General features: G+C 52.6%; 1 protein-coding gene and 1 long non-coding RNA gene across 3 annotated transcripts in view; one reads left to right on the top strand and one right to left on the bottom strand.

Annotated features, from left to right (window-relative positions):
• The window catches only part of LOC122363482 (dual specificity protein kinase CLK2-like), a 97,422-nt gene that overhangs the window by 29,365 nt on the left and 48,763 nt on the right, over positions 1-19,294 (bottom strand). The window contains exons 1-2 of one of the 2 annotated variants that reach the window (XM_043332788.1): positions 7,752-10,620; positions 5,823-5,898 (exon numbers count right to left, since the gene is read on the bottom strand). In XM_043332788.1, the coding sequence (XP_043188723.1) occupies positions 5,823-5,898; positions 7,752-10,130 (2,455 nt within the window). In that variant the 5' untranslated portion in view covers positions 10,131-10,620. Of the gene's footprint in view, positions 1-5,822; positions 5,899-7,751; positions 10,621-19,294 lie in introns of those variants that run through there. The other variant, XM_043332789.1, reaches the window with a different exon arrangement.
• On the top strand, positions 4,859-15,362 carry LOC122363483. Its single transcript, XR_006253379.1, has 3 exons — positions 4,859-4,960; positions 5,772-5,926; positions 15,275-15,362. It is a non-coding gene; the product is annotated as an uncharacterized LOC122363483 (long non-coding RNA).

Genomic DNA, 19,294 nt, shown 5'->3' on the forward strand with positions numbered 1-19,294 from the left:
ATACCCCAGTGGGGCGCTGGTTAAGAGTAGAATTTTTGAATTATTGCCAACACTCAACACTGCACCTCATGGCAATTAATTCATTATAGGGCATTTTACCTGAACCAGCCTCTGGCCTAATGTCCCAAATTTGCTAAATTCCTCACCCTACAAATCCCCTGTTCTATTAGATGCTGCCATTTTTTTAAAACAACTTATCTTAAATCCTTGTTTCATCAAACTGGGAGCTAGGTCACGGGACACTGCGAGTCAAGGTGGGAGGGGTAGGAGATAGAGTGTCACTGCAGCACACACAATCAATCTTTCCATTGGTTTATCTTATATCAATGCCTGCTCTTTTCCAGAGCTGGCTTTCGAAGTTCGAACCTTCGGTATATGGCTACCAATGCCCTTGGAGAAGGTGTTGCGTGATAAATCGCTGGAAGGGCGACATTCAACGATTGTGTGAAAAGAGACCGATTGCATTGTGATGATAAAGTGAACTGTAATAATTGTTGTTCATGCGCGTTGTTTGGTTATGTGCAGACGTAACTTTGTTTGTGGCCAAATGCTTTTTATGTGTGAAATATTTCATGTAGGTTACTAGGTAGATGCTTTGGAAAAGTGAAGAGCTGCTTTGTCGACTGCTAGGTAGATACTGTCATGCATGCTGTTGTGCATCAGTAAGTGGCTGTCGTAATGATAAACAAATTTGGCATGGATAGGCTAAAGCACAGCATATCAAGCATGCTGGTTGATGACTAGTAAGATCCTGTTAACCGACTGGTAATATCACAATAAATGTCACATAGTAAACTATTGTTTTACGATGGTTGGCCAGCAAAGCAAAGCTGGTATCCAGATGACAAAAGGATGGTTTTACCATGATAAGTCATTAGTAAGCATTACCAGGGAGTAGCTAACGATAGTAAAGTCCTAGTTTCGTGCTAGTATCACGTGGGTTTTTGGGCATGGTATGACGACATATAGTTACCGTGTTAATACCATGGTAATTTTTACTGGCATTGGTATTCACATGGTTTTACATTCATATTAGGCCTAGTATTTGGGTCGTAAGTTAGTTTACCATAGGTAAGAGGCTGTTCAAAATATGACCACCACTCGAAAACTAACTAGGGTGGTATTTTTCTTAGTAGGCGGTACCAGGATAATACTAGCGTTAGTAGAGCTTTGGTTTCTTATTAGTTATGCTTTAGTTTCAAGGTAGTATGATGAAAAAATATTACCGTACTAAGACCATGGTATTTTGATGAGCATTGGTAGTTGCATAGTATTCCTTTGATATTGGGCCTAGTATTTGGATCGTAAACTGGTTTACCATAAGTAAAAGGCTGTTCAAAATATGACCACCACCCAAAAACTAACTAGGGTGGTATTTTTTTCTTTCAGTGATGGAGTTTCTCCACTTCAGATGTAAAAAACGCGGCAAAAGTGGTGTAGGCAGCAATTTTTGTTTTGGGGGATAATGCCTTATGACCTGGGAACACTTTGATGTTAAGTTTATCTTATATGATCGTATTATCCTCCGGCAACAGGTCAAAGAAAACAGGCCTTCACCCAGTTTCGGGAGAGCCGTAAAACAACTGAGACCAGCAATGGCTGGCATTTTCAATCATTGTCGGCTGATCTTGTAACAAGCGCATCTATTGCATGTGCTACTTCACAGCCACCCTAGTTGACTATATAGGACAATAAAAAGAAAAAAAGCGCAATCATGTTTGCCTTATTTTATACGCTAATTAACAATGTCCGGGTAATTCTGGGACACCCTGTATATAGTAGTGCTGGACGTTTTTATGTCAACCGTTTTCAGGTTGCAGGCTCTGGCCTCTGACAGACAAAATGTCAGCTGAGTCCAATTTTGGTTTCTTGACAGAAAGCGATCTTCATTGCGATGAGCGGCTATCCATTTTTCCTTTAACTTGTTAAGCAGCTTTCCCAGTGCTCGAATGTCATCAGTCGTCAATTGAACATTCAAAATACGAGCAATGCTAGCTGAAAAATCCTCTACTTGAACCGGCCCTACATCTGGACTGGTCAAGACGGTGTCAAGAATGGCTTTGTAAGCAATACACATTGCTTATCTGCCTGTTTTGCTAGTGATGGAACGACAAGAATATACGTGCGCTCGCTACAATCAAGCTCAAACTACCCCGGCCACGTGGGTACAGTGGGCCGGGCACGCGGTCAAACCGCCTGAGGGCCAGGTCGCCAGACAAGTGCCGAAATGTCCGGAATTCGGACCGCTAACCCGAAAGAACTGCCTTTTTTTTTTTTTTGCAAAGCCATCAGTTATGAGTTTCTGTCATACATTAGTCGTATCCACCAATACCCTGGTATTTTTGCCTTTGTGACCCTGCCGCAGCGCTCGCCGGTATGTCACAGCCGCAGCTAAGCGCAGTGACATCATTGGAAAAAGCTTCATAACTTGCTTCGTCGCAGGTGGACGCAGCTAAATGACCTTGTTTCTGGTCAGGCAAGTATTGGGGAGCAAGGTAATACCAAAAATACCGGGGGGCATTGGGGGGCATTTAGTATTGCTCTGTATTTGTAAGTCTCTTGAAGCATTGCACACACATCTGTGACATGGATATTTAAATTAGCTGTGACAATAAAAAAGCAATGACACAGCTCACTTTTTTTGCATTCATCACATTGTCCAAGCTTCAAATTATTAGTTTTGACCAAATATTTCCGTTTAACTATTATTTAGAACCGCCTATACTCGGATAATTCCAACATCCCTTTTCTCTCGGACGTGGACAAGGCAATGGCGTTCCACGATATGTGTCAGTTTGCGATGAAATATTGGGTACATGTGACATTTTTGGCAAAAGTTACTGCTGTGTTCGCAAAATATGGACATTTTTACGTTATTTGTGTCACATTTCAAGCCATTTTGAGAAAGTCACTTAAATCATTTTTGGCGTGCTAAATCGTGCATCGGACCCATAGTGCGGTGCTCCGTCACTATCGCGCTGGGCCGGGGGTGTCTGAACTAGTGATGCCAATCATAATTTCTTTTCTTGGAATTCCAATTTTTTGTCCAATTCCAATTTGGAATTTGGACGGAATTCTTAAGATTTTTCGGAAATTCATCGGAACACAAGGCCAATGCGCTTTTACAATGTACGCAAAAAAGCAAGAAAAAAATCGGGAAAGAATCGGAATAGCCCCCGCTTTGGACCAAAAATGGAAATTTACTTGGCAGATTCTTGGAATTGGATCGGAATTGGAATTGAAATTTCATGAAATTGGCATCCCTAGTCTGAACCCCCCTCCCCCCGTCCAACTCCGCTCCTGGGCCATGTAGCGACATGCAGTAAGCGGCATTCGAAAGAGCGTAAAAAATAATGACGGAAGCACTTCAGTCATTTTTTAGGCCAGGTCAAAGGTCATGTCGCCAGAGGTCATCAAAGGTCAAATTTTGTCTATTTCAACAATTTTGGGAACTGCCAACGGCTAACTCTGGAACCGATAGAGCTACAGCGCCGCGGAAAAGCCCATTCGATAGCTCTTTTAACGCTCTTTCGCCACTGCGCCCTCAGATTTGACTTCAGGTCAACGGTTTAGTCTCCAGAGGGCAAAAACTCCCAAAATAGCCGTTGTCATGAAAAATGTTTTTCTGCAACAATTTATGACTCAGGGAAGTAGCATTTATTTTGCCAGCATCGTGTTCCTCCTGTCGAGACGTGTCGAATGAACTATAATTTGACGTTGAAAGGTCATTTTGAAAATTTGACCTTAAAAAATTCCTGGGACCTTTTATGACCTGATATGACCTCAGGGTCCTAAGGAGAGGTCACGGGTGCCATGTTTCGGTTCAGCTTGTCGAGTTTACCTGTAACACAATGCGTGAGAGTGTTTGGAATGACGTTCGTCCAAAAAGGCGCCTTTCAATTTTCTCCTGTTGACTTATAATGGAGAGGTCGCAAAATTGACCTGACCTTATGTCACCGATATCAAAATTCCGAGATACACATTTTGTATATACTGTTACTCTTATCAATTGCTGAACGTTTTAAGGTGATCGTTCGGTCGGTGCAGCTATGACGAGGATTCTAACTTTTTCTGAGGTGAGGTCACTTGACGTGACCTGGTGACCTGACCTTGAGTGACCTGGGTCTGAAATTTTCATAACATGTGCGGAAAAGATGCATGATGTGCCAAAAACCGCAGGGGGGTGTTCGAAAATCCCCGACCCGGCGCAGGTTAAAAAATCAAATTAAAAAAGAAAATTGTTAAAAAATCATGGTCTCAGGGCTGTGACGAAAAACAAGTGGCCTAAATCCGGTGAGAAAACAGGATTTGGGGGTACCCTAGGTTTGGCTCCTTCAGTCTCTGCCCCCCCAGTGAAAATTCCTTAGACGAGGCCCTGGCAGCTGTCGGTAATCTACTTAGCCCAATGTCTCCCATATTAATATATCCTTCAGTTCCTTATCCTCCCTGAGGTGATTTGAACAGAGAATATTGGCCAAAAGAAATCAATTAATAAATAAAAATGGTTTGACCGACCAAATTATGGCACGTCAGAAGTAGAACAATGACCTATTTACACTTAGGTATTATCCACTCAACATTTCACAACGAAAAATACAAAGATTGATTTTGCACTTCAAGGTTTATCTAAATCCGTCAAAAGCCTCTAGTTCCTCCAGACCAGTTCATACCACTTCACGAGGGACTTACACGAGAGATAGCACGCCGCGGCAAAATAATCCAATTCCGGAACACCGGCAACGCTGGCGGAAATAACATTTCCGTGCGTGTCCCAGTGCGGCCGCGGCGGTAAGAGCTCGGTCGCATTCGGAATGAGCCGCTTCCCGGACACAAAACAACAGAGACGTAGAGGACGTAGCCACATGTGGCAGACAAGACGAAATCGCGTCCTGCACGCCTGCACGAAATCGCGTCAGTGCACGGAGCAACGACTCTTGAGTCCTGACTGACATATAGCTTGGTAAGCATCTTTGTATCTTTTGCCGAGGAGATGTACCCTACTTTGTTTTAGTTGCACTTCAACCTCAAACATTAATTTAAAAAGCAATGACTGTGTAGGTGTGTGTATTCGTATATCGTAGGTATCTGCAGTGGCGCGGGAACCGGGGGGGCTAGGGGGGGCTGAGCCCCCCCAGCTTTTCGGCTGGGGGGGCTCGTAATGTATTTGAGCCCCCCCAGCTGGAGGAATCGAAATCGGAAATCTACCAACATAATTTCATAGATTCATACATAGGCGTGGGAACCGGGGGAGGGGGCAGTGGGGGAAGCTTGCCCCCACAACTCTGCGGCCGTGGGGGCGGTGCCCCACAACGTTTCATGAGGCCAGGAACCGTCGGGCAGCTTGTCCTCCCCAAATTAGGGGTTGTGGGTCACAAAGGAAGAAAGCATGTAAGTAAAAAATCCACCTATTTCACTGGCTCGGCAACTCATTTGGCAGATTAAAACCTTTACTCCAGGTTGCCAAAACGGTAGTTTCTTCACTCAGCTGAGACGGAATACCTCACTTTTTGAAAATATTTTCGTTTTTTTTTGTTGTTGAAAAGGCCAAGGTCTGAAAAATAAGTGGCCTAAAACCGGTGAGAAAACTAGATTTGGGGGTACCCTAGGTTGATTTCTATTATGGTTCAGCCCCCCCAGTCTGGAAGAAGTTCCCGCGCCACTGGGTATCTGTATATTTCTTCTTTTTGTGTCCAACGTTATGAATATACCTACACGTTTACTGCGTTTACCTATTGTTCCCGCACTTGGACACTGTAATTTCGACTCAACAGGAAGGTCCGGGAATAAAGGCATTTTACAAGACTGGATACAATGAGACTCACATCTGCTCTGGATGACGTCCCCATTGCGGTAGATGAGGTGCCCGTCCTCATCATCTTCTACGTGGTCCTGCGACACCTGACGACAGCGAGGGACTACAGGTCAGGTCAGTCCAGGGTCGCCGGGGTGTATGTCAATGCCACAGTCGCAGTCGCAGCAGGGAGACGGCTCAATGGCGCGATGGATGGGGGCGGAGAGGGATGACTGCACTGCTAGTGGTAAGCATGGATGATGATAGGAGGTAGAGGGATCGTCGGATAACTGGCTGGAATATGATCGCCATGTCTCGTAAAGGGAAGAGGAGATAGCCGATAGGAACAAAACGCTATAAGCTGGTATAGTCCATAGGGGAGGATTTCCAAGAAACATCAATTGTACCTACCAACATTATCCAACAACATGGCAAACATGGATGCGCATTGCCCATCCATCCATCTCAATAGATAAACAATGCCGTGTGGGTGCATCAGAAGTCGCGGTCGGACAAGGGCCGCTCGACGACTGAGGAGGGACGAGAGACGAGAGACGAGAGACGATAGACGAGAGACGAGAGGCGAGAGAGAGAGAGAGAGAGAGAGAGAGAGAGAGAGAGAGAGAGAGAGAGAGAGAGAGAGAGAGAGAGAGAGAGAGAGAGGATGAAAAAGAAAGAAATTGAGAAGGAAGAGGGGTGACAGAGACGGAGTCAGAGAGACGTAGAGACGAGACATAGAAACTGCATAGAAACAAACATAGAGACAGAGACAAAGACATGGACAGATACATAGCGACAAAGCCATAACGATAAAGACAGAGACAGACACATAGAGACAGACACAGAGACAGAGACATAAAGATAGAGACCGAAAGATAGAGACAGACGGGAACAGAGACCTAGAGACAGAGACTGAGACTCAGTCAGGAACAGAGACAGGAGAGACATCAGGCAGAGAGCTGTGACGGAGAGGGCCTGTCTGTCAGCCGTCAGGGGACAGAGGGGGTGTGTCGCGGGGAGACTTCCTAGTCAGCTCCGTCTCGGAGACAGCCCGCCGAGTGACGGCCGATTTGGCAGCCGCAGGCGGGCGGCCGGTCCAAACGACATACCGCGCTACCTCCCAATCACACGTCCAAAAACGCCCCCGAGACACGGCCGGCACACGTCACAAGGCCGGCCGGGCCGAGCCCGAGGAAGGCGACACTGCTCCGCCCGGACGAGATACCAGTACCTATTTACTGCAAGGTGCAATGAGGACGGATGACCCTGGGGTGGACCGGCGCCCGAGAACGTTGTCTACCTTTGAATGAGCGCAGCTCAACGCAACGCAAGATGTATTTGACGCCTGCTAGCATTCCCGTTGAAGGTACTCCAAAAACTCGTTTGATCTCAGCGCCAAGTGCAGCGCTAAGCACAAAAGCTAAGGGAAGCCTTTGATGCTGGTGAAACCAAGATGAAACATTCTGGCAATTGTAAGCACTCCGGAGGGATTCTCTGAGCTCTGAAGACGTAATTCTCACGTCAAGGTCGCTTTACTCGTTTTATAAATTGTATACCGTTTCTATCACACACGTTTTTCATACCTATTTATTTGGCACCTTTAGGGGCACTCGTAATTCATTGCGAGGACGGGACGGAATGGGCAATGGCGACTGACTCACACGGAATGAAGCTGACGACTGTCCCAAACGAGTCTGGCACATCCAATTAGCCCTGCACGACCTTACTCACCCAACACTAAATCACTTTGACGATGGGACTTTGAACGTTATTAGTCCCCTGTTCTCCCAATAACGAATGACGTTCAAGTGAATAGCACATCAGACATAAAACGGCAATAAGGATCTCCTTCAGCGATTTTCTTCGAAGTAGATACAACCTGACACCATCAAAAGGATTGGACGACCAGCCAATAGCGATCGAAAGAGCTCCACTCTGTCCATTCGTATAAGGTACTTACGCGTGCGAACGGGCTGTTTGCCTTGAGCAGCTTGGCCCTGTTGGCGCTGAGCACGGGCGCGCAGCAGACGGACGGCAGCGCAGCCTCCACCTTCGAGGACGTCGTCTTGACCACGGCGTTCGGGCGGCCGCCGCGCGTCTTGGCCTCCTCTCGGATCCGGCGGTACCGTCGCGCCGACGCCGATCCGAAGTAGACGTCGTCGAGCCTGGAGCTCACGCCGCCTCCGCCGGTGACGGCGCCGCCCGCGGGACCCGGCTCGGCGTGTTGCCCGGCCACGGGGCTGCGCACGCCGTCCACGCGCGAGTAGATACCGAACGCTGGATCGTAGTCGTTGAGCCGGAGCCTAGAGGCGGCCGTGTCGCGGGTGGAGGGCCGGATTACCGCCGAGGCTGACTTCTGCAGGGGCATTAGGGCGCGGCCGCCGCCGTGGAACGAGCTGTGCAGCGAGCGAGACTCGTTGTTGTTGCTCTCCAGGTGGAACGAGGAGCGCTTCAGGGCCGAGAGGGGGTCACCAGAGGCGCCGTCCGGTCGGCTGCGGAGGGTGACACCCTCGGGCACGGTCGGCTTGGCAGCTTCGTCTTTGGACGGGCTAAAGAGCGAGGGTCTGAAGCGGAACAGCTTGCGCTTGCGGTCCTCCTTGTCACTACGTCTGCTGGTATCGTCATCATCGGTGGACTGCGCGAGCTCGGGCGCATCGTGACGCCGCCGAGACGTCTTGGGACTGACAGGACTGCCGTCATCTATCTGCAGCCGGTCCAGCTTGTCCAGCGCTCGGTGCAGGAGGTACTCGTCCGGAAGGGATCCGTTCAGTGGCTTCCGCTTGTCGTTCACCATGGTCGAGTCCTCGGAGGCGACTTTCTTCAACACCGGGTTTCGTTTTTCAATAGTTCTAGCCTGCAATTCGGCAACTGTACAGTCAACTGGTTGGGCAGCAACACCTGATGCTGACACTAGCAATTCGGTGAGATTTTTCTTGCACTCGTCTTGCTTGTCTTCTGCCTTTTTATCAGCGTTATAAACACTCAGCTTCTTTTTCGACGAAAACGGACTGAAAAGCCGCTCTTTTAACGTAGCTTTCTCACTGGCGGCAGACGTTGACTTAGAAATCGATCCAGACTGCGCCTGTCCTCGACGGCGGCCACGCGGACTCGATATCACTTCCTCTCTGCTAACAGGCCTCTCGGTACTCTCCTGTGTCGCCGGCTGCACCAGTTTGCTGCTGCCCCTGCGTAGCGGCGGGACCGTCTCGTCTCCGGTGGTGATCGGCGCCGACTGTCCCCCGGAGCCGTCCGTCGGCCGGCTGGTCGGCTCGTCTCGGCGGCCGCACGTGCGGTCGGCGGCGTCTTTGTCGGTCGGTGTGGGCCGGTGACCGGCCGACTGCCGCTCGGGCCCCGCTCCAGACACCAGCGGCGGCGGCGGCGGCGGCGGCGCGGGGCACTCCCCACGCACGGCCGGCGCCGCCCCGTCTGCGTGCGCGCCGAGCGTGGGTTCGCCCCCGGCCGGCCCGTGCGCCGCATCAGAGCGGCCCCTCGTGTCGGGAGCACTGACACGTGTCGTGTCGTCACAGGGTCCCCGCTGGAACTCCCGCGACGAATCCTGCAGCGATTCCTTACGGGATTCCGGCCGGCACGCCGTCACCGTCTCCTGAAGGGACTCCTTTCGGCGCGAGTCTCTCCGGGCGGGAGTCGGCGGAGCCTGCGGCGGCTCGGACGGACTGGGCCGGTGCTCTCGGCCGCGGTGCTGGGTGTCCAGCGCTCGGGCCGCGCACGGCTCGTAGACGGCACTCTCACACCACTGCGGCGTGGACGGAGACTCGGCGCTGGAGGCTGTCGAGCCGGTCAGCGTCGAGCTGCGCTCCTTCTCCGCGCCGTCAGCCGCCGTGCGACCGGTCTCCCGCCACGAGGCGCGCGAGCTGGACCGCTCGTAGGCGTCGTACAGCGGTCCGTAGGCCAGCTGCTCGGGCCAGCCGCGCTCCGGCGCCCCGCTGGCGTCCTGCCGGGGCGCTGTCGGCTGCGCGGTGACCTCCTGGTTGCCCGCCTCAGCGCCAGCGGCCGGCTTTCGGCCGTACTTCTCCTCCCAGCGGGCCACCTTGCTGGCCGTCTCCAGGCCGGACCGGTCCAGCTGGGCGTACTTGTACACCAGCGGGTGGTAGTGCACGTCGCTGCGGAACTCTGGCCGGTAGCGGGCCAGCGGCGGCGAGCCCTGCGCCTCGCCGTCGACCACCGAGGCCGAGCGCACGCGGGCGGTGAGCTGTTGCAGCAGCGACAGACCGGTGCGCAGCACGCCGCCGGCCGCCGGGCCGCTCCGCTCCGTCTCCATGGGACCGGCCAGCGCGGTGGTGCGCGAGCGGGAGTAGACGCGCCGCGGACGGCCCGTCATGGGGGCAACTGCGGCCGACAGGGCGACCGAGGCGGTCCCGCGCGGCCCGCGAACGGGCGCCGGTCAGCGCCGAGTGGTGATCAAAATAGCGGCTCCTCGGTACGGCGGCCAACTCGGCCGGCCGTCCACCGGTGCGCTCCTCCGCGGCTGTGTCCGATCCCCGGTGACCCCTGCTGCCGACACGTGACCGGCACGTGACCTGAGGGGCACCCTCACAGAGGGCAATAGACGAGCTCACGGGAAGGACTACCTTCTCACCGTGCTGTTCACCGCTGTCCTAAGCTCACTGGGCGCGCTCAGACCTGTTCCTCACAGAGGAAATAACCTGCACAGTTTACCACTTTTCTTCAGCCACACACCACTCCACTCGTCACTCTCACTGTTTCTGAGATCAGACCGCTTCAGTCCGACTCCGGCCGCCGCTCCGTCGCCAGTTCTTCACGGTCTCCAACACCCACGGCACTCCTAGAGGTCCCCAGCACTCTCGGACGGTTCCTGAGAGCCAGCACCAGCCGCAGACCGTCGCCGGCGCATACTGCAGCCCGTCGACTCCGACAGGTCAGGCTCGGCGCCGCACTTGGCAGCCGCGTTGCGGCCCAGTTGGAGCCGGCTGCGTCGACCGTCGGAGGTCGGCACCTCACCGGACGTATCCCTGATTCACCGCGAGAGAAGCTGAGCGGCCGAGAGGTCCACTGGGTCACGCGCACCGCGTGACGGTGGTGCGTCAGGACGATGACGGTGCTGCAGACGGTGGGGTGTGGCAGCCCGGTCAGGCCGCCGGGCAGGTCGGGCAGGCAGTGTGCCGCCGCCAGGGCGTCATCGGGAGCGCGGCCGCCGGCCGCTGCCGCGGTGGGTCGCTATATTTAGCGGCGGCCCGGCCGTCGGACGAGCGTGTGTGGAACACCGGCCGCGATGACGGCCGCGCGCCGCGGCGGAGGGAGACGGCGGCCACGGGCGGAGACGGGTGTGTCGGTCGGCCCGAGCTGGCGCCGAGCTGCCACAGCTGGCGTCAAGCCGCCGCAGCGGCCGGCGGACACAGCCCACCTGCCAAGGAATGTCCGCGGCAGCCGGCACGGTGGCGCAGCGCCACGGGCGGCGCGTTTCCGGACCGGGCTCCTTCTTGTTTACCCCCAGGTGATCAGCCGACTCGCCCAGCCGCGCGGTCACCTGACTGCTCTGTCTCCGGTCAGTCAGATATAAATACACCTGCGGCGTTTATCAACACCTCCGGCCGCGTGCCCGGGCCAGCTAACCCGATCTGACATCTTGTCAACAGTAAACATGTCGGCTCCAACTCCCGTTCTTCAGACCGTGACAAGTGACAATATCCCGTGTCCCCCCGAGTCCTGGTCTTTCTTTCGGGCTCCACGACATTTTCATTGGACAGCTATGCCATCGCGCGGGGCTGCATAATCTCTCGCCGTGAATCGCTCGCCAATCCTTGTCACGAACCACCGTGACCCCGACGTCCCCGAGATGGCTGCTGTGAGTGATAACGACCTCGGAGACGGCAGAGTGGTCCAAATATGGCCCGGCGCGGAGTCCGGGTCGTGAGGGAGGACAGAAGGACGGCGACGGCACCCGGGTCGCAGAGGGTCGATCCGTGAATGCTGATGGGCATTTCGTCGAGACGGTGACATCAGACCGTCTCCCGGTATATTCTCAGCACACGCCGTTCGGTTTTCATATGTGCATGAAGCACACATTGCACATGCATGCATTACGAGCGGGCACGCGGGTGAGCTAGAGATGGAGATTGAAGTTGCATCGCTATCAAAGCATACCTAAATCTGGAACATCGATGCTACATAGATCGCGATTCAGCATGAAGGAAAATGTCGGCATATATTTAGATTAATCATTTATCAGTTAAATCCGGCGTGATAGAGTGCTGATGGCGCATCTTCGGCTATTTTCGGCAATTTTATCACCTTCGAATAACACCGAGCAGGAATGTGCGTTCCAGACATGTGAAGATCAACGTGTCGCGGAAGATAGACATGTAGCTGTCATAGAAATTTTGCCTATCACCCGTGCGATGCTATAGGTAACTGTGCGTTGTCATCACATATATCTACCATCAGATGCAGATGAGCGTAATAGGCAATGCTGCATCTCATGCTTCGACACTAATGGGAATTTACCGTCCGGCGTCCTTTGCACGGCATGGAAAACAAATGATAAATTGAACAAAACGTATTCATAAGCGAAATCCCAGCATTATATTTAGCAAAACTTTTTGAGTATAGACTCAGTATGGCCCTTACACTCTGCAGTGTCAGACATGTAACTGCTTTCCTAGGTCCACCAATGAGCAAAATAATAATACATCACAAGAAAAAGCGCCTCTGTCTCCTCTACCCCCAGGCCACCGGCCCATCCGAGTTCGAACCCAGTCATAACGATGGGTGGCCTTATGAAATCGGCCCCATAAGGTAGCCGTCAATGTTTCCATCACCATGCTTGCTCGCCGACAGCGGTCGATGACGACGAAAAATATCAGCTGGGACCAGCCGGGACAGCCGTTATCGCTGTCATTGCCGTCAGCCAGGACGGTGACCATGTGTCTGAGTACGGCCGATAGCGGCGCGTCAATACGGCGTCTGTCACCCGGCTCCGTCTCCATGCAGAGAGACAGAGACAAAGAGAGACCATTACGAGACGGGGAGAGGCATCAGGAGACGGGGAGAAAGACCATAAGAAGGTGCGCTGCGGGAGAGAGATCAGGAGACACGACGAGACGTCAGAGAACATCAGGTGACACGGGGAGACCACCAGGAGATATTTTCGGCCTGCAGGCTGCAATGCCCCGTTTAAGACCAGTGAATTATATTCAAAGACAGACGCGACTCGAGGGCTGCCACGGTCCCGGAATGGTCGCATTCTAATGAATTATTTTATCATGCCTATTGCTGCTTATCAGCAGCAACCGGGATTTATTACCAATAAGTTTGAAACAACTCAAAAGGTCAGAATGCCAAATGCTGGCGAGCGGGAATCACGGCCACGGCCAGATGCGGCGGTGAAGGGAGCGCATTGCGTCCGTACTGCCTTGTTTGGGATACCGACTCGTTGTGCAAACACACCACAGCATCTGCAATGGTGGAGAGAGGAACAAAAACCAAGGATAACCAGATTCTGCAGCGGGCGACACTGACACAGGCAGGGCTGCGGAGTCGGAGTCGGAGTCGGAGTCGAATTTGGAAACCCGAGCTGGAGTCCGAGTCGGAGTCATCGAAAATACGTCGACTCCGCAGCCCTGCTAGGTCTGCGGAGTCCCGAGTCAGAGTCGGAGTTGGAGTCGTTCGGAGTCGGAGCTAGTTTTTGAAAGCCGGAGTCGGAGGCGGAGTCAGAGTCGCCGAAAGTCCATCGACCCCGCAGCCCTGGACACAGGGTCTACCGGAGGGCCCACTGTCCCCGAGCAAGGACCCACCACCCTCCGGGACCCCCGCTCTCTGAACAGGGCCCACCGCTCTCTAGACGGGGCCCATCTCTCTCTAGACCCCGAACGGGGCCTGTAGAGGCCAGCGCTCTGGACGACAGGGTTCCCAGACACAATTGGCTGCCCCTGAGGGAAATGTCCAGTTGTCCTGGAAGGAGATGAGAGATCTCTGGTCACCATGCGAGAGAGATGTCCAGCCGCTCCTAGGGGATACTCGTATGTTCAGCCGCTTCTTAGGAGACGACCGATGAGCTATACGGCCGACTCAATGGAGGGACGGCCGGGATCAGCATAATTGGACGTATAAAGCCGCCTCGGGAATGCTGCAGTTGGCAGGTAGGTACTCACTACTCATCCGGGACAGGTGCAACTGAACTGAAGCTCAGCCTATTATCAGATGTGACAGACTCGCTAAGCCAGCCAAGATCGGAGACTGAATAGCGAATCACCTCTGAATATGGCGCTCCGCAGAATTTAGCAATGATCGGAAAACAGCCGTGATGAGTTGAGATCCTTCGACGAGATTATGTCGGCTCAGCTACAATCCATGGACAAAATACTAAATGTTCTTCGTGCGGTGTGTTTATCAGCAAAAAAAAAAATGAAAGAGAGACCAAAAGACAAAGGCGTAATAGGCGTAATCTTCCCGTCCGACAGCCCCAGAGTTGCTAAAAGCAGGTCAGATGTCCGAAACGCGGTCTCGGGTCCGAGTGATATTGTGCTGCCATCTACATACGGGCCTCGGGAAGCGAGCTCATTGCCAGGCACCAGAGGTCGCCCACAGCGCGATATTATGATAGATCGCGCCGGGCGCCGGGCGGTGGCATCATGATTCTCAACAAATGTACTAAAAATGTAATACCAACCAATTAGGAAGCGGATAATAATGCACACGATTGCTGTTGCGCTGGAGCGAACAAAGCTGAGAGACCACGGAACATGGGATGCATTGCATAATGCTATAGGTATCACGAGAAAATTCACAAAAATTCACAAAAATGCACAATTAATTCAAAAATCTAGATGTCGTCAGTCCACCAACTGCCCGGCTCGAGCGGCTCTTCCCCATCCCCTTGCATGTGTAATGTGTATCCCTCAGTCCATCCTCCTAACACCTGAGAACCTCCCCGTGGGTCCTGCAGTTGATCCTACCTGCATGCACCTCCCTGATAATCCCCGAGTCCGCCCTATCTGAGCGGCGCCTGGTCCCCCGGGAGCCGCCGTCTCCACTCCGCCCGGCCTCATCCCCGTCCGTCCGCGTGCCGGCTGCCTATCGACATCCGTGGTCGGGCAGTCCGAGCCGTGATGACATCGGGACGGAATATCGGCCCGAGATCGGAATGACAAGTACCGCGGGGAGACCGCAGACGTGCGCCGCTGTCGGATGCCACGCTACCCAGCTGTCGGCTGTCCCGCTGTCTGTTGTTGGCTGTCCCGCTGTCGGCTGTCTGCTGTCCCACTGTCGGTTGTCCCGCTGTGGGCTTTGGGCTGTCGGCTGTCTCGCTGTCCCACTGTCTGTTGTCCGCTGTCGGCTGTCCGCTGTCGAGTGTCGACTGTCCGTTGTGGGCTTGACAGTTGCTGCTCGTCACTGTGCCGTCAGCCACTATACATATTCCTGTCGATTTATACCATTCCCCGAGTTTCTGAAGAGTAAGTAGGCTGCGGTAGACCGGAAAACTGCGACCGTCGAACGCATTTCCAGACTGGAGTGTTTGTAAATCCGAGCAGTGGAAGGTGGAAAGACTGGACTCCGCGCATACATACGGTGATATGCATAAGTGGCTGACAACACAGGCCAAACTGGGAGTGAAACGACTTTGAAGCTGTCGCTGGCCAGAGGATGCGATGCGCAAAACAGCGGTCAGCTTCAGCCTAAATCGGGGAGCGACCAGAACAAAGCCGATCTGCATATACAATACAAATCCACGGACCGAAATGGTGCGAGTAGTGTCAAACAGAAAAGATGAGGGGATAAGCGATGTTCCAAAATGGCTACGTCGCAGGCAAATGGATGAAGATGGGTCCAAAGCTGGCACCAGCAGAGATCCTCAAAGAATTAGAGAGGTGCGCCGCAGAATTTAAATAGGATTCCAAAACAAAGCTAGCCCTAAGATCTAGCTTTCGAATAAATTAGTTTTAGGTATGATTGTTTATATTTTTAATTGTCTTACCACTCCCTCAACGAGACCCTCGATGACAGCAGCACCTATACTGTTATACGAAAAAGGGCATGCTTATGGGCTATGGCGTTACTTTAGTAGGTAAGCTTCCCACTGTTTGCTCAACAACCGAAAGCGAGAGCGAGGTAGAGGGAGGGAGGGAGAGAGAGAGGGAGGGAGGGAGGGAGAGAGAGCCGATTGAGACCTTGATGCATAGGTAACGGATAACCTCCGATGTATATCTGGTATGTGTGGGCGTGGGTAGTTGATCGTTTCCTGACCGCACCCGTCCCGTAAACGACATGCATCGCATGGCGATAGGCATCGGTCTCAGACTTCCTCGACCGAGGTATGAGCACGAGGTCTTGCCAGCACGAGGACTGAGGTCTTTCAGGGCTGTCCGGTCGGCCATGGCGTTCTGGCGCGCCCTTCCTTCCTATGGCACAGGTCAGGAGTCCTGACCTGACTCAGGACAGCAGCTCAGGTCAGATCGGGTCACAGGTCACGACCCAGGTCGGGGTCGAGGTCAGTACGACACCAACCACTGACCAAACACAACCTTCTCTCGCTGGGCGTCTCCACGAGACGCAGAAACTCTGCAGCTGATCGAGGAGAGTGACAAATGAGGGAGTGACGGAAGACGGGTGACGGCCGTGACGAAGTCGGGTCACGGTCGGCGTGACGCAGTAACGGCGTGACGATCGGTGACGAGCGGCGGGTCGGCAGGCGGACAGCAGGGGTCGTCCGACCGTGGCTGTCATCGGTAGATTGATGGGATGCTCAGGGACGGGCCAATGGGAGCGGCGCCGTCAAGATGCTCGGCGTTTACCGTGGCGGTTAGCGGTGAGTGTGGCGTATTCCGTGATGTAATTGTTATTTCTTGATTGCTGGTCGTACGTTAAAAAAGATAAATCAGATACTATCCGATAGTGACAGAGAGAAAAAAAACGGTATGAATTAATTTCTTAAGAAATAATAAATTAATGCTACCTCAACCAAATCTAATGCCGATGAAAATAATCCCCATGTTTGCGGAGGTGTTTAAGCTACGGTAAGTAGAGATTGATGTCAACGCCTGGTCGTTCCCGGCGATCATAAAATCCGCAACACCCTCAAACTGCCGCCGAAACCTCGCCGCTATATAATCGAGCTAAAACTCGCCGCTGCAGACACCGAAGGCGGCTGCACCGTAAGCAGAACCGCGCCGCTCCTGGCACATTGCTGGCGAAGTGTCCAAAACTGGCCGTGTAATGAAGCGCCGTCTGGCGAAGTGACTACAATACCGGGAGATGGTCCGAAATTAAACACAGACGGTGTGTTCCATTCGCCAGCGGCTGTGGAGTGCGGTGTGCCGCGTATCATCAGTTATATGAGCCACACTACCTCGCCAGCCTCCTGCGGCGGAGCGGCTGGATGTCTCATTCCGTCCACATTGCACTCCGGCGTTCCAAATGACGCCAGATGGAAGCCCATCGGCCGAGACGAGCGCATCTCCCATGTGATGGCGCGCCGTATGAGCACGTCTCGATCGAGCACGGCCTGATGAGAACGTCTGCCTGTTCCACGCAGCACGCCGCGCCGCCGTTCTGCTGGGACGTGCTTGGCGTACCGGTGAGCCAGGTCGCCGTACCGGGCTGTGCTCGGGTGCCGGGGGAACGGCCGCTGGGCGCCGTACTCAGGTCGTACTCGGGTGTGCTCAGCGGGCGTCGTAACCGCGCTGACGGCCGACCACCGCGGAAATTGGCCGTCTACCGGTGCTGGGAGCTGAGCACTTCACAGGCGGGGAGGAGGCGGCAGACACCGGACGGCGGCGGCAGACATATGCCAAAGAGACGCGGCGTCGGTCGGACGACCTCAGTTACATATTATTTCGGCGGAGAAATAACCCACAGACGGGCGGGTGAACACTAGCATGAGAGCATGTGCTAGAAAACTTTTGTGACCGCAGACATTCCAACTGACCAATAGACTGGGAGCTGCTGTCGTGATCATGGTCTGTAAATCACAAAGCATCTGGGTTATGATCAGCCATAAGGCAAAGTCCTGCAGTTAGCGCTTGGTGGCGCCGCTGCAGAAATGTGATAAACTAAATGATATGGGTCATGGAGTTTTGTTCATGGTCCTCATCATGGCCCAGCCCCAGGGCGAGGTCAAGGGCAGCCAGCAGGCTGCTGTCGGAAAGTTTTGCTGCCAGAATCGTGACAAGAGTCAGGCCTCATCGCTCTCCATCATAAAATCCTCAGCCGAGACGACCATCCATGAAATCAGCCCAGTCATTGGCCATGGCTACATGAATTGAGGCACCGGCACCGGCTCACTGAGACCAAGGGCAAGTAAAAGTTAACTAAATCGGAATTCAACCGAGGCGCTGTTTTAGTCGGTGGCGACCAAACAACGTTAAAGGGACCATCCCACCTTAACATTAGTTTTGAGTTGAGATAGCCAAGTTTGCGGCCAGGCTCAGAAACCACCATTTATCCTGGTCGCAACCCCCGCAGCTTTATGGTGTTCAAGAAATTTCTTCCCTTTACTTGCAGGGTGGGACCAGCTTAGTCCCTATCTCTTAACCATTAGCGGTTTGTTGATGACGTCAGCAGTCATTTCAACGCCCGCCATTCCTTGAACCCGAGTTTTGCTGACCTTGAGCTCCCTTTTTTATCAACGTGAAATCCGTCGTCGGCGCTGAGAAAGCCTATTGCTTTTCATTTTAATTTGAATATTAGAAGATACCCACCACTGGAACTTGGACTGATATTATACCAAGGCCGAAGATGATCAAGCTGCCTGCTATATCTGGAGCTTGGTGTTCAACTTCAACATGGAATAAAAAACAAAATATCAAAGCAAACTGGATATGGTACTGCAAGTTAAAGTCCAAAGAAATTTGAAGAGCTGACAATTGACATTAATTCTTTTCCTGCAAGGTTTCCATATGGAGATCACAGTCACACCATGAAGAAATATTTTTGATGTTAACAGTTGAAAGGGGATTTATCTTCCAGTTTTGACGAAAGACGCTGCTGACTGTCTTTGGAAAAGGATGTCGGCATGAGGTGCAATTGTGCTTGTGAAGTGGTTATAACTGGTCTTTTCACAGTATTAAATTAAATGTGCCATTGCAGCCAAGTGTGTTATCATGTAAGGTAAAATCAAAACTACAATGTTGGTTTTACGAGCATTGAGAAGGCTGGTAGGTAACACCTGCCTGTGCTCGTAAATCATGCTGCCAGAGTATTCTAAATTAATTTTATCATACACTTTTGTTGTCCAGAATGGTTGCACTATTGTTTGGTATCATATTATTCCATGTAAATATGGTAGTGTAAAGTCCGACCAACATGTTACCAGATTTGAAGCTGTTACGTTACCTAAGTACCTGTTTTTTACTGGCGTGGTGAATGTCACCTGGATTTTGTTTTGAGGTGCAGACCTAGTAACTCTGACTACATGGGTTTGAAGCTATTATCTATTCTGTTTTTACTGGCCTGGTGAATGGCGACTGATGTTGTCCGTGGATGGCACTGAAACCAATTTTGAGTGTTTTGTACAGTGTTTTAATACAA

This window comes from Amphibalanus amphitrite, unplaced genomic scaffold (assembly GCF_019059575.1).
Source record: "Amphibalanus amphitrite isolate SeventyFive unplaced genomic scaffold, NRLGWU_Aamphi_draft 000623F_arrow, whole genome shotgun sequence".
Classification (NCBI taxonomy): Eukaryota; Metazoa; Arthropoda; class Thecostraca; order Balanomorpha; family Balanidae; genus Amphibalanus; species Amphibalanus amphitrite.